Source organism: Callorhinchus milii, unplaced genomic scaffold, assembly GCF_018977255.1.
Source record: "Callorhinchus milii isolate IMCB2004 unplaced genomic scaffold, IMCB_Cmil_1.0 Scaffold11, whole genome shotgun sequence".
NCBI lineage: Eukaryota > Metazoa > Chordata > Chondrichthyes > Chimaeriformes > Callorhinchidae > Callorhinchus > Callorhinchus milii.
The window spans coordinates 18,360,417-18,376,512 of record NW_024704752.1 but is presented as its reverse complement, the minus strand read 5'-3'; the positions used below and the strand labels follow the sequence as shown (position 1 = coordinate 18,376,512).

Here is a 16,096-nt window from a genome sequence, read left to right as displayed (position 1 = left end):
TTCATAACCCACTTTACCGTACCCCATCGCGTTGGTCTAAATTCAGAATGATCCCAGGTAAGTCTTCTCGTTTTCTTGCCTTGATGGAAAGCTCCTATCTCTCTATCATCCCCTCCCTCCCACCCTGCTGCCGCTAAGTTCATTGTTCTTTACGAATATTACCCCTTGTGTTTTGTACGGCTCCTTATCACGTCTTCGAGACGTCTCAAAGCTCTCCGCAGAATGTACTGTAAAGTGTATTGACTGTGTATTTTGTGGGCAAAACGCAGCAGCCAATTGCGCACAGCAGCGTGGATTGAGTGACCAAATTATTATCATTTATTTTATATTGTTTATTTAAATTTTTTTGAAAGGATTACCTGCAAAGAATAATAACAATTCTGAGCAATTTCTAATTCACTGGAATGAAAATATTAATTAATATTAAATATAAATATTTAATTGTATATTTCTGGGCGAAATTTTTAACCCGTGTGGAAAAGCTTTCTCACACATTTGTCAGTGTCACCTTTTAATGTGCATTATGTTATTCATAAAGAAACAGTATTTGGTGCCATTGGGCATCAAATCATTGCAAATGTTAAAATAAATATGGAGTGCAATCTTTAAACATTTTATTTTAATGAAGGCTGCACTAATACAGACTATTGATTAGCAGCGTTTAATACATAGGTTTTATGAAAACTGCATTGAAAGGATCTGCTTCAAGCTTATAATCGAGGATACGAACAAACAAAATTGGCAGTGTTAAACGCAAATTTGTTTTCAAACTGCATGCGAGTCAACTTTGTAGATGTGGTGCATTTATGATGCTTCAGGGTATTTTTCAGTTGGATCAATGTCCTCAGGGTGCATGACTCTGCCCATGAAATAGATGGTACCTGGAATTGGAGAGGAGAGAAAGGCAGCTGAATTCTTTTCCCATTCCATCTGAATTCTATCTGAACTACGGTCCTCAAAATGCACTCAGGTACTCTTAAGATGCAAATTTGCAACCTGAGATTTGTTAATTATCAAATTGTTGAAAAATGTGGCCAAAGAGTCACTCAATGACTGTTGTCAAAGGCAACAAAAACTCTGCGGGTGTCACTATGACTGTTTTTTGTTACTAAACTAGTTCTTAACTTTGCTCAGCCAGTTGTGAGCTGACACACGAGGGGAGGTGCTGACGATGAGATACTGATACATTTGACTTGTTGTCAATTTCAAGCTTGCCTCTCTGCACATCTATAGATTTAATAATAATAATAATCCTTGCATTTGAGATAGAGCTTTTCACGTCGGGCGGACGTCCCAAAGCGCTTCACAGAACACACTGTAAAGTGAATTGACTGTATATTTGTGGGCGAACGCGGCAGCCAATTGCGCACAGCAATGTCCCACAAACAGTCGTGGGTTGAAAATGACCAATTTATTATTGTTTTTGGTTTTGGAGGGATTATTATTAGGCTCTGTGTGGAGTAAAGAAACTTGCCCAAGGTTTCGCCCTCTGCCTGGAATTGAACTCAGGTCTCTCGCTTGCAAAGCGAGTGCTCTAACCACTGAGCTACAGGTCTCCACCAATTTGTCAATTTTGGAAGTGGGTAAGATACACAATGCAGATAAAGCAGAAAACAACAGTTGGAAATGTTGTCACATCGCTTTCAGTGCAATGAATGAGGCATTGTTCTAAGTAGAATAAATCCGGCACATGGTAATGCACTGGTGAGCACTCCTTGCACCTGGTAAGGCTGGAGAGAGAGCGATCATTATATTGAGGGTGGGGAATATTGGGTTCAGCTTGGCATTGTTCTGCACAGCAGAACTTCCCTTCTCTTACCTGTCTTCCGGTTTCTGATCAGAAAGAAGAATGGGTGATCAGCGAGGACCTGGGGAGCCAGGCTTCCCATCCGGTTACTGATGATCATTCCTGCAACACAACGAATGCCATTTACAGTAGCCTCACCATGTGGTTGGGTCGTGTTTGCCACAGGGAGAGTGAGATACAGCTGCACTGGCCTTGCTGCTGCTGCTGCCAGTTCTTGGCCACCTTCTCCTTTGCACAAGCGCTTGGATTTGACAACCACCCTACACAACTACATGCTTGATCATTCATGTGGAACTGGGACAGAAGCAACAACAACAACAAAACTCGTCAAAGACCAAAATGACGCATGTTTTTCCAGGTGGCTCGTGTTGTTTGTAATTCCTTATGCCGAGTGATGACACCACCTCTGTCTGACTTCATCTCAACTTCCTAACAGTGGCGTAACAGCTGTCATCGAGGCAAACTTCATTAGCGTGAGGATGGGGGACCCGGCAGAGAAACGGCAAGTACAGGTTTGGAAGGTAACCCAATTTTACACAAACAGCGACCGACACTTGTATGAAGAAGCTGACACTTCGTGCAGATCCAGAACTGAGTGAGGATCACAAAGCCTTTGTCGCCTCATCATTAACATCTCAAAACCATTACCGTTGGCTAATGAATAGCAAAATTAAGATTACAATTTCTAATAGCTTCTTATGACATGCCAGCTCAACCACTACTCAAATATGCTTTGCCTAAACCACAAATTCCTTCCTTCTCAACATTAGATCGCTGGATTTAAATCGATGATCTAGAAAGAACGCTGCAGATCGATGAGATAAAAGTTGACGTGTTTTTAGAGCAGCAGCTCCACGAACATTGGCACGAGTCTCGGAAAGTCTGTGTTCGACCGTTAGTGTGTTTTCAGTTTCTTCTTTATGGCATAAATCAAGAAATATTCGATCAAGAAAATTTATGTTGTGGGCCACCACTGATTCAGAGCGAGCATTTCCTTGTGGTAAATAAGGAAAGTTCGATAGTTATCAGTAGGTGGCGCACCATTCCTCAGGTAAGTGGTCTGTTCCTTTGCATCCTGCAGTGTCGCCTTAACTGAGCCCTTTTAGTTGTTCTTTTTGTTGTTAATTTGTGCTTTCACAACAACGATGAGGAAACCATGTGTTTTAGGGATCGGCCCAGAGGCTTTGGGGTTGAAGGCCTGAATGGATTATTTGTATGTTTCTAGGTGACTAATACTGATACTGAAGATCCACCCTGTAATTAAGACACTTGTATTCAAATGAAAGGAAAGGAAAACAAGCCCAAACTACGGCACATTTTACCCCAATGTTCTTTGAACCAGTTTCCAAAACTGCTAGACTTAAAATGAAGAGCCGCATTGGTTAACTATTCGCGATGTGTTACCTGACACGCCTGCTGCTTCAGAGCCTTCTTCATTCACTTCCAGGTAGGACACGTGCACAGCCTTGGAGATGTACAAGTCGTTCCTTTCTGTTATGCGGAGGGAATCAGAAACAATGTAAAGTAACCTACTGAACACTGGAGGGCAAGTGCTATTTGTTACTCAGTCGGCAGTCTGATAAACGTAGATGCCCATCACCGTGCTCAAGAGCATCCAAACCCGGACTGAGAGTTTTCCATATGTATGTTACCTACACATTGGAAATTTCCCTGTGTAGGGAAATTTCCCTAATTTACCTAATTCCACAGAGTATCCGGCGCAGGTTGGCAAGAGCCGAGACTAGGGGACGGCAGAGTGTGCGTTGGGGTAATGGCATTGCATTCAATGCACGCAACCAGTTTTCAATATTAGTGCATTGAAATGTGGGCACCTTACATTAACCAGGATTAGCTTCAGTGACGGGAGATTCTGCACTCACCCGTCATGGCTGAGAGGTCAGCGTTCATGTCGAACATTTCCGACATCCCCAGACTGCTCAGAACTTCCTTCAGATCAATGCTCTGCTTCACTTTAAATCTAGCAAGACAAAGAGGAGAGGCTGAAACAGCACTGAGAACTGGAGAATATTGTTTCCTTGCTTGTATCTGACTATATATAATCATACGTGCTTTTAGTTGAGATACTTCGTGAGGAAAGCCACAAGATCCAGCATTACTGACGTAACAGAAAGGCGCTCTATAAATGGAATCTTGTTGTTGTTGTTGTACGCAAATTGGCCACCACGTTCACATGCAAATACACAGTCATAACCCTTCACAGCGAAATCCTGTGAAGCACTTTGAGACATCTCGACAACGTTATAATGAGTTACATCAAATGCTAGGGATTATTCTAAGGTTTAGCCTAATGAGGGGAATCGATAAGATATACAGGGGTCTGAAAATAAACAGGAATGTAGCAGGTGTGAAGATCAGAGACATTTCTTCCCAGAGAGGGTAGCAATCGTTGTGAAACGCACTGCCCCGGAAGGCTGCAGATTGTAGGACTAATTGGGAGGTTTAAAAGGTAGGTTGAGAGATTCTTGAGAATAATAATCCTAATAATAATAATCCTTGCGTTTGATATTGTGCTTTTCACGTTTTCTAGACATCTTAAAGCGCTTCGCAGAATATACTGTAAAGTGAATTGACTGCATATTTTGTGGGAGAAGTAAATATGTTAAGCAATACAGAGGAAAGGTGGGGGAAATGGGATTAAAAGATCTGACATGATCTAACCAGCTCGAAAGCTTGAATGGATTATTTCTATGTTTCTAGGTGGCTTATAATGATACTGAAGATCCACCCTGTAATTAGACACTTCTAGTTACATCAAAGGAAAACAAGCTTGCTCCTCAAAGTCTGCTGGAGTAAAAGATTTTAAATTTTCTACAAGGTAAGTTTTAATTCATGGAGAAATTTAAACTATTCCCAAACGGAACATAAATCACCACATTCAGCAAAGGAGGATTAGGCGTTACACACCTCCGAGGGGAAAAATTATACCTGAATTTAGGTTTAACTCTAATTAATGCAGCATTTTCGAGCGTCCAGAACTTGGCAATTTTTGAATGCAACAAAAGGAAACCTGGTTTACCAGTAACGCCTCTAAACTCAACATCTCCTGTCCTCCACCTCATTTTTCCCTTTGTCTTTCTCTCGCCGCCACCTTCTCTGCTTTGTCCTTATAAACTGCTCCCTGACAACATTCCCCAATTCTGATGAAAGTTCATCGACCTCAAACGCTAACTCACTTTCCTCACTCCATAGATCCTGCCTGACCTGCTGTGTGTTCCCAGCGACTTCTGTTTTTACTTTTTATCGTAAATACAGACTTCAATTTTAAAGCTTTTCTTCCCCGCCCGTTATTTTAAGAACTTCCAATTCAATTAAAAGCAATTTCAAAGACTGAAATTAATCACACGCCAAATTCTGGACCCAATGAAATGCTACATTCGAGGCAATCTTGACCGAGGTGGAAAATCCCCCCATGGATCTGTTTCCTAAATATCCCTGCTTGGCGGACGTGCCTGTCTGATATTTCCATTCCCGTTCATAAGTTAGTTATTTTACTTCAAAAAGGTTTCCAAGAATGGCTTCTGTGGTATTTTATCCTGTAATGAAAGGCTTTAATATCTGCACGCCTGGTTACCCGTTCCACTCCCTTTTTACCTTGTATTCATTAAACTAATAAATTTCCTGTTAAGCTCACTGACTGTATTTGTCGGCAAGACAGCAGCCAATTTAAGCACAACAATGTCCCACGAGCAGCCGTGAAATGAATGACCAATTTTATCTGGGGGACCGCTCCGCTGGCTGGGCCACAAGGTGAAACTCCCTCTTTTTGAGTAGTGCCACATACATTCAACATGCGGGTCAATGCAAATCAACAACAACAACAACAACTTGCACTCCACACAGGGCAGCGCCTCCCGACAAAGAACGTTTTCAGGTGGGTTTTGAAAAAAGGGGAGAGAGAGAGGGCAAGGTGGAGGGATTGAGGACTGTGTTCCAGAGTTTCAGGGCACAGTGGCTGAAAGCGCGACCTCCAATGGTGAAGCAGTGGGTGTGAGGGACGAGCAGGAGCTGGTGCCAGTCGAGCGGAGGTTCTGGGTGGGTGGTGGATTGGGGAGTGAGGAGGTGGGAGAGGTAGGGAGAGGCCAGGGAGTCAAGGGATTTGAACACGAGTGCGAGGATCTTTGAAGTCGAAATCACATTCTTAATGACCTGTCTTTTCAGCTTCACTGTAGTTTCTACACAAAAACAAATCTAGGCGGCTCATGTCATGGCTTGCAGTGCATTGTTTTATTCTGCGACCTGGAATAATCGTTTTAATCACAATTATTTTTTTATTTTCAGAGAGGTTAAAACACAAACGGAAAGATTTCTTACTTGGGTAGGAACACTTCAACCTTCTCCTTCTTTATCGAGTTTGCCCATTCGTTTATCTGCTGGGTTTTCAAAAGTGGTTCTATTGAAGCCAGTTGCACTTCCTGCCTTGGGAGTACTATCATCATACTCATTTCATCCCCTTTGTAAGGCAGTTCTACGACCTGGTAAATACCACCTGCCTCATCTGTGCCATCAGTGAACTCACCTAGAAAGGTTTCAATTAAAAGGTTGAGTGGATGGGGTAGGTCTACAAATTAAATCCACAATATTAAGTGCTCATTTTCAGATTTGCCCACAAAATATACAGTCAATTCACTTCACAGTATATCCTGTGAAGAGCTTTGAGACGTCTCGAAGATGTGATGAGGCGCTGTATCAAATGCAAGGATTATTATTATTATTACTGTTATTATTATTCCCTTTATTATTTTCTCTTTGACCGAGCCTTCAGCTTCCCCTCTCGACTCTCTACCCCCTCCTCGCTCCCTCCCTTCCCTCCCCTCACCCTGACCATTTCCCCCCTCCTCGCTCCCTCCCTTCCCTCCCCTCACCCTGACCATTTCCCCCCCCAATGCTCGGGTCCTGACCCAACTGTACAGCGCCTTGGGACGTCCTCCCGACGTGAAAGGCGCTCTATAAATGGAATCTTGTTGTTGTTGTTGTTGTCTATCTGCGGACAAGAGTTCTAGTTGAAAATCGGTTACTGTGTTTTGCGTGAATCAGCCAGTTGCTGCTTTTCATTTCAATCACTTATTTTTCAAACACATTATGTGGACGATTTACAAAGAACTCTGTTAATAAATCAACTCGCTGGGAACATTCATTTTCTAACATATGGTTCAAGACCTAATCCAGGCCCAAACATTCTAAGACTGGAATATGGAGCTGGTACTTAATATTCAATCATTATTTCATTCTCTTGTTATGGCATTCAGTGGAATCTAAAACAATTTGCGTAAGGCCTCACTAAGCTGAAGCTCAGCTATAAATTCTGGAACGCCCTCTCTCTCTCTCTCTCTGTCTCACATCCTTTGCTATCTGTCTTTAAATCCCACCTTAAAACCTATCTCTTCAACCGCATTCTAGGTCACCTCTTGCTAAACAGTAGCCTGGCTACATTATCGGTTCCTCACACCGGGTTAATGGAACTAGTCCAACACCCAAACCTGCCATAAGGTTGGATCATCAGTAAAAATGGCCCAGAAAAAAAAAAGCCTAGTTCTCTTTAGGAAATATAAGCCTCCTTTCAAATGGCTCAGGTGGGTGGAGATGGTGAGAGCAGATCTACTTTAACGTCCTCCCGACGTGAAAGGCGCTCTATAAATGGAATCTTGTTGTTGTTGTTGTAACACTCAACAGCAAGCTAAATCTTTACATACCATAGTAGAATTCTCCCTGTTGATACATCATCGAGATCTGTACTTCACTTTCATCGTCCTTGGTAAAAGGGAAGGCCTGGGTGAGCTCAGGTCTGAATTGGGATTTCCAGGAACCTTTGAAGTAAATGGCATTGACGAGGACAAGACGGCTTAAGGCGGTGAAGTCACTCGGTGACACGAGTTTCTGTATCCTGTCTGTGTAGAGGAAAGAAGTGAAGGTCAGAGCTGTTAATCATGACATTACTTTGACAATGATTAAAAATAATAAAAATCCTTCCATTTGATATAGAGCCTAATGACATCTTCAAGTTAACCCAAAGCCCTTCACAGAATGTACTGTAAAATGAATTAACTGTATATTTTGTGGGCGAAACAATTGCGCAAACACACATTCATTGCAACAATGCAGTTTAGAATAAACATAAAACATTTGATTCTAAAATTAATATGTCAGGAACACAAAGTGCAGACGCATAAATTCCTAAGTACTTACGATTGGTGCAATCCAGCACCCATTGGTTGATATAAACAGCCACATCGGACGGGTGATTGAAGTCAACATTTTTGACGCTGGCATTAAAGTATTGCTTCATCATTTGCAGGAATTTGTCGCTCAATTGAAACCCATCCTGCACAAAGAGTGAGTTGGCAAGTTTCAGGAGATACTGCTGGCTGGGTTCGTTCATGGCCTGGGAAATGTTCTGCAGCATCAGAAACTCCTCACCTGAGCGGAATAAAGTTTGTCACTTTCAAAGGAATGACTCGCAACGACTTTGTGCATCAGCCTGGCCCAGTGGTAGCGCTCTGGCCTCTGAGTCAGAAGGTTGTGGTTGTCATAGAGGCTTCCTACTGCACCAGTAGGAAGAATTGTTTCTTTTCTCCCTAGTTTTCTGAAGCTCCTGAATGTCGGAGACGTTTCCAAGTGTCCATTCTTTACCTGTGAAGCCGGACAGTCCTTCGCTGTCCAGCCTAACCCTTACTTGGGAGCATCACCCCTGACCGGATATTCTTCTCCCTGTACTTTGGATCCCAAATGCCTACTCCCCTGAGATCAACTAACTCAGCCCGTACTGGGATTTGAACCTGTGACCTTGTGGCTTAGTGCGACAGCAGTTGCTCGCATTAGTCATTAAGCCATCAGGGAGCGTGTGGAACATGTTAATTTCTCACACCAATCAACTGTGCCCTTCAGGAAGCTGTCAACTTAATTGGAGTAGCAGCTAACGGATGCCAACAGTTGTGATAAGGACTTGTGTCAATTACTAGCCTATATTTAGAGCAGCCATTTATTAGGAGCTTGCATTTTACTATATCAAAACATCTCAAAGCATTTGACAGTCATGACTTCTTTTCTTTGAGGTGTTAGATTCATGGGGCAAATAATAAACAAGTCATAATCCTTGCATTTGTTATCAGCGCCTTTCATGTCAGAAGGACATCTCAAAGTGCTTCACAGGATTTACGACAACGTAGAGTGGCTGTATTTTGTAGGCGAATGCTACGGACAAATTTGCGCACAGAATTGGTCCCACAAAACAGCCATGAAGTGAAGGACCAATTTTACTTGTGGGATTGTTGAGCCGGACAGTGGGAGAAACTCCCTTCTCTTTTCGAGTAGCCCCGAGGGATCTTTAACTTTAACGTCCTCCTGAACAGGCACAGACAGGATCTCAGTTTAATGTATCACCCCATGGACGGCATCCCCGACAAACGACTGCGAGATCAAAAATCTCCCAAAGGTTGGGGGCTTGAATCCACAACCTTGTGAGTCGGAGACGAGAGTGCCACCAACTGAACCAACTTGACACACCACAGAGCCGACCGTTACGAAAAAAGGTATTTTACCTTTTGCCATTTTGCTATAGCCCATCGCGTGTTGAATCTGCTCCAGCGTCGTGCCATTGGTGCCGAGCTCAACCATTCCCAAGGCGGTAGCAATGCTGAGCGGCGAGTAGAAGATGTTTCTGTCTTTGTTCAAGGAGGATAGGTAGCGGTAAATGTTGACCGAGAACTCAGTGATGGTACTGTCCTGGAGCTTTCCATCTCCTGCCGCGGGCTGGACAAGCACCAGGGCCAGCAATGCTAGGCACCACTGCATCCTCAATCCACTTCCAAGCCTGCGTTGAAAGCAGTCGTTAAAAGCCTTGTTAAAGATCAGGTGCGGGTTGTGCGACAGTGCAATGATTTTTAAAGACACTGGAAAGTGGTAGGGTTCGGAGAGGATGGCACGGAATGTTTCTAGAACGTCTCCACCACATTTACAGTGGCGGTTAGAATCGAATCATTGTTTAGAAAGTCCTTATAGAGATGTTCATTCCTCATAGTAATCCTTATAGTAATACTCCTCGCATTTGATACGGCGCCTTATCACGTCTTCGAGACATCTCAAAGCGCTTCACAGGATACACTGTAAGGTAGAGTGACTGTGCAGTTAGTGGGCGAAACGCGGCAGCCAGTTGCACAATAGTGCACTGTGCTCTCTTTCGGTTACATAAACTGTTGCAACACTTAATGCGTGTACAGCTATAGTAAGAGCTTTTATCCCCCGTTCTATGTGACCCACCACTGGCGGCTGGGTGGGGTTTCAGCCATTCTGCCCCCGCTCTCTGGAATTTCAGTTCAGAGTTCCTCCAATTGCCTTCTGCATCTTCACAATATCAGGTTACGGTGTTACCTACAGATCTGAATGGAAATAGAAGATCTGAGCCCTTTTGCACTTCTCTTGTCTCATGAGCTGCTGAGGAATGAACATCTCAGGTCTATGACATGATCGAGTCATTTATTACTGTTGACTGTCTGGCCAAGTAAGATACTTTCTCCGAAGGCTGATCAGCACACAGTGTCTCTACTCAATGTGGGACGGAAAATGGGGAATAAAATGACAGCACTGCATGTGGTCATTATTGTACAATACTTAAGATACTGATATCAACATTGTGTACAGACATTGTGTGCTGATCATAAAGATAAAGCAAATTTGTCCTTCAATATGGCCGCTTTTTATTTCAGTGCAAGAAATTATTATAATCTACAGTTTAGCTCTTTAAAAACAGAGGATTTTAATGTGGTTCTAATGTCCATTTCGTGTTGAGAAGTTGTGTATACAACTGGACAAGAACACTGGGATCCTATAAGGATCACAACTGAATCAATCACTTTCAATTATTCAGCATTATTTTTGAATGTAATTGCTTAATAAGCAGCTTTGTCGTTGACCTGTGGTCAGTCAAAAGGCAACTGTGCTGTTGCAGCTTTGCCGGTTGAATATCCGCACACTGAAACAGACTGACGGGTACCGAGTTCTCCAACCTTTCCATTGATACACCTTCAACTGTAGATGGATTCTAACTGCGGTCACAATGGTTAAACAAATTGCAGCAGTAAAGCAATGGAAACCATATCGGTGACGTGCACAAATGCTGGCAAATGTATTATAGAAATGTTTCTAACCGTAATAGGATTCAATCATCAAAATACTTCCTTGACGTTACGATTAAAGCTGCATATCCAGCATTTTTAACGAGCTTACTGCAGGACAATGACATAACTGAAGGTTTTAAAATGCTTACAAAATGGTTACTGTGTCTAAAACGGCAGTGAAAAATTGCTTTATTGACCTGTTTTTCTTTAATCTGTAACCTGTGCCTGACACATAAAATTAAAAACTGTATTGTACCTTGCAAGACCTGTAAATCACTGCGGACAAATAATTGATCAAGAGTGGGTGATTTGAACAAATGCACATTCTTGCCAAAACACAAATCCGGAAATGTTGCAGAAATGTTGGCCAGGTTAGAGTAATTGGAGTTGAGGTACAGATCAGCCATGATCTAATAGAATGGTGGAAAAGGCTTGAGGGGCTGAATGGCCTACTCTCGTTCCTATGTTCCTCTGAGTGGAAAATCTCACGGCTCTCACCTCATCCACCTAACCGACCTCCCCCTAAAACTCTCCGGACCCGTACGCAACCTCGGAGTCAGGTTCAACCCCCAATTATCCTTCCTCCCCCACATCCGGTCCCTCACCAGCACTGCTTTCTTCCAGCTCCGACGCATCGCCCGTGTCTGCCAATACCTCACACCAAAAGCCGCAGAAACCCTAGTCCATGCCTTTGTCACCTCTCGGCTGGACTACTCTAACGCCCTCCTCGCTGGTCTCCCATCGACTACCATCCATAAAATCCAAATCATTCAAAACTCTGCCGCCCGCATTCTCACCCGCAACAAACTCCGCTCCCGATCACCCCAGTCCTGGTCAGGCTGCACTGCTGCCTATCCCAGAGAGGATCGATTTCAAGATCCTCACCCTTGTATTCAAGTCCCTGCACTCATCTGCACTCTCTGACCTCTCTCCTCAAAACAGTACCCGTTGCCTTCGATCCTCCGGGTCTGGCCTCCCCCTCGTCCCCTGAGTCCTCCACTCCACCCTCGGTGGCCGGGCCTTCAGCCACTGTGCCCCGAGGATCTGGAACTGCCTTCGTCACTCCCTTCGTCTCACTCCCTCCCTTCCCATTTTCAGGTCTCTGCTGAAGACCTTTCTTTTCATCGTGCCTTTGGTCACCTTCCCCCACTCTCCCCGGCTCGGCCCCGGGATCCATTACTGTGAAGCGCTTTGAGACGCCGTCCGGCGTGGAGGGCACTATATAAATCCAAGTTGTTGTTGTTGAAATTGAGGCTACAAATCCACATCTTATGCCTTGAAAGACCAACTTGCTGGAACACTGCACCAGCCCCCATGTGACTGTGTGAAATCTAATATACACGTTGTTTATCCAGCATTCCTGGTCAATGCAGTTTTGTTCTAAACACAATGCAGTGCGGGGTTCCATACAAGGAGAGAAACTGTAGCCTACGAGACTAAGGCCCGCTCAAGCAAGCCTAATTAAAATCCTGTAGGTTATCCGTGGGATGAAGACATAGCATGAAAAGCGATCCTGTTGTATTCAAGTATAGAGTTAGAATTCCACAATGGACAATTCACGTAGTGAGTGAGGAGGAAAGCGCGAGAAATAACCCTTCCAGGTCAGGCATTTAAATTTAACCACCAAGATTCCTACACATTATAGAAATATAAAGAAATAAGTTCTCATTTCTAGATATGAGCTGTGACACTGTTGACAAGGTAACCGGAAATATTTTTCTGTCTGGCATTAATCAAGAAAGTCAAACATCAGAACTTGACCCAGTTGCATCCATAAAACCACCGTGTCAATTTTCAAAGACCTTGCTTATTTGGAGGTGAGAAGGAATCAGTTTTAAGAGCCCATTTTTTTTCCCCAATGCATTTCACCTCCAAAGAGTGATTAGATTAGAGGATTCCCGAGGAGCACAAAAAATAATGTAGATCTTAAAATTAGAAGGAAGATATAAATAACTAGATATTATGCAATTACACTTTAATATTTGTTAGAAATAACTAATATCTGTTAGAAAGCAGGCAAACATAGCATTAAATAATAGGAGCAAATGCAGACGAAAGAAAAATACAAGTTGCAAAGGCAAGCAGAAGTATATCATTTATTTTAATTGTGTGGAATTAATATTAAGAATTGTAACGTTGCCTCTGACTATTTTTTTATTGTAATATATACACAGCCAAATAAATAAAAGGAATTATTGCCTTTAATTTTCTCATTCCTACTTCGTGGTTCTTGCGTTACATTTAAATTATACATTTTCTTCATGTGTTTACGCTATAAAGCACAGCTGCACATATTTATTTGGTTCTTGATGTCACACATCAGATCTCAGCTATTCCAATCCACTGATGTGTACTTGCTTTCACAATACCTCCCTTCATTATCAACACGAACAACAAGGCAGTTAATTTGATGACAGATTCTCTGGGGGAAAAAAACATAAACTGGAAGAAAACAGCTGACCACTGCAGTACATAAAAAATTCTGCAGGCAGCAATATTCTCTTTCACTCACAGTCACACAAAAGCAGAGAAGCTCATCCTATGATTGCAAACGTTAAATTATCCAGTGTCGTGATATATGACCATTTCAAGAGGAATGTTTTACTTTGCAAATGTGTGAAAGGTGTGTCCAGAAAACAGGTTTCCGTCACCAGCTCTATACTGTATAATTCCATGGAGAAACATATATTGCATGTTCATTAAAGGTGGGTACATTACTCCTCGCACATGAATGTAATAGTAAATTCTCTCCCACCCCACCTATCCCCAGCTGAAGGTGTGTCTCACGCTGGGTGTGTGTGGGTCTATGCATCTTGGTCGACCTACTGTGCCGTTTCTAAGTATCTAAGAATCGACAGGTAATGATAACAATAATAATAATAATCAGTGCATTTGATATAGCGCCTTATCACGTCTTCGAGACGTCTCTAAGCCCTTCACAGGATACACTTGGATCACTTAGAATAGCTAACTCAGCATAGATGGAGGATCAAATCTGGAACCTTCTGTAGGGCTGTTTGTCCCACTTTAGCAGGTGGTGTTTATCCACGAGCGGAGGAGGCATTTTAAAAATGACTGAGAGCTGTAGCAGCAGTTGGGGGCGGAGGGGAAGGAACCCCTCAAAAAAAACCACAATCACTTTGGAAGAGTCCCGACGATCAGATAGCGAGGCAGCGTTAAACAAAAAGACCTTGGACCTGGCAAGCAATGAAACAGTAATATAATCTGCCGTTTCGCCCACAAAATATACAGTCAATTCACTTCACTGAGTGTATTCTGTGAAACTCTTTTGAGACGCCTCCAAAAAATGTGACAAGGCGCGGTATACAAGTGCGAGGATTATTGTTGTGATTATTATTATTAACAGTAATATAACTAACAGAACCCGACGGTGGGAATCTTGACGGATGCAGCAGCAAAGGAGAGCGAGTCGGTGCAGTTTGTGCCCACCGGAGCCACACAAGGATGGATTCAATAAAGCCATGACAGGGAGAGGGGGGGAGAGAGAGAGAGAGAGAGAGAGAGAAAAGAACACATCATCAAATCAAACCAAACCAAACCAAAAGCTGCAGCATGGCTGGGGGGGCAATGGCATGGCTGGGGGGGCAATGGCATGGCTGGGGGGGGGGCAATGGCATGGCTGGGGGGGCAATGGCATGGCTGGGGGGGGGCAATGGCATGGCTGGGGGGGCAATGGCATGGCTGGGGGGCAATGGCATGGCTGGGGGGGGCAATGGCATGGCTGGGGGGCAATGGCATGGCTGGGGGGGCAATGGCATGGCTGGGGGGGCAATGGCATGGCTGGGGGGGCAATGGCATGGCTGGGGGGGCAATGGCATGGCTGGGGGGGCAATGGCATGGCTGGGGGGGCAATGGCATGGCTGGGGGGGCAATGGCATGGCTGGGGGGGCAATGGCATGGCTGGGGGGGCAATGGCATGGCTGGGGGGGCAATGGCATGGCTGGGGGGGGCAATGGCATGGCTGGGGGGGGCAATGGCATGGCTGGGGGGGGGCAATGGCATGGCTGGGGGGGGGGCAATGGCATGGCTGGGGGGGGGCAATGGCATGGCTGGGGGGGGGCAATGGCATGGCTGGGGGGGGCAATGGCATGGCTGGGGGGGGGGCAATGGCATGGCTGGGGGGGGGCAATGGCATGGCTGGGGGGGGGGCAATGGCATGGCTGGGGGGGGGCAATGGCATGGCTGGGGGGGGCAATGGCATGGCTGGGGGGGGCAATGGCATGGCTGGGGGGGGGGCAATGGCATGGCTGGGGGGGGGGCAATGGCATGGCTGGGGGGGGCAATGGCATGGCTGGGGGGGGGCAATGGCATGGCTGGGGGGGGGGCAATGGCATGGCTGGGGGGGGGCAATGGCATGGCTGGGGGGGGGGCAATGAATGGTAAAGACTTGTGACAGGTCATCAGCATCACATGAGAGATGAGAGGATGTGATAATGATGCAGTGCAGGTGGTTGCTCTTTTTTTGGGGGGGGGGGAGGGGGGAGGGGAGGGAGGGGAGGGGAGGGGGGGAGGGAGGGGGGGAGGGGAGGGGGAGGTTTGACAGGTCCCAGATCTTCATCTGTTGTGGTTGTTTTGCACTGTGTGTGTGTGTGTGTGTGTGTGTGTGTGTCTGTGTGTGTGTGTGTGTGTACAAGCAATTGTCAGGACAGAGGCAGATACTCACCGTCACTGGAGCTCATATGCAGGGACGCGGATGAGAGCTGAGCAGCCCCCGGGTGCCCTGGGGTGGGTATTGCTCGGTGTGGTGTCCCCCCAACAGCTGAGCGACTGACTGAGCGCTGCAGCCGCAGCAGCAGCTGATTGATTGGCAGACAGAGCAGCTGCCCCGCCCACTCGGGGGCCCCGCCCCATTGGAACGCTCCGGGCCGGCCTGCTGCCTTCTGATTGGCGGGCTGCTGGCTGGCGGTCTGGGGTTGACGTAGCCTCGCCCCGCCCCGCCCCCCCCCTCCCCCCTCCGCGCTCTCAGTCCCGCGTTGCATGACGGGAGTTGGAGTTCTGTTTGACATCCGGGCACTCGCCTGTCACAGAGGGCGGGAGGACTACGACTCCCGACGGCCACCGCGGCGAGGGCTCTCTCTCTCTCTGACGCACACACACACGACACACACAGTCACAGACAGGAGGCGAGTGGAGCCCG

The 16,096-nt window shown here is 45.4% G+C and overlaps 1 protein-coding gene across 1 annotated transcript; it reads right to left on the bottom strand.

Moving 5' to 3' along the window:
• Nucleotides 1-593: 593 nt before the first annotated feature.
• On the bottom strand, nt 594-15,732 carry serpini1 (serpin peptidase inhibitor, clade I (neuroserpin), member 1). The gene is given in 9 exon segments (NM_001292735.1): nt 594-881; nt 1,820-1,909; nt 3,212-3,298; nt 3,688-3,785; nt 6,140-6,344; nt 7,519-7,713; nt 8,012-8,242; nt 9,364-9,635; nt 15,623-15,732. Coding segments are annotated over 8 exon segments (1,236 nt in total). The 5' UTR covers nt 9,617-9,635; nt 15,623-15,732; the 3' UTR covers nt 594-804.
• Between the last annotated feature and the right edge of the window lie 364 nt (nt 15,733-16,096).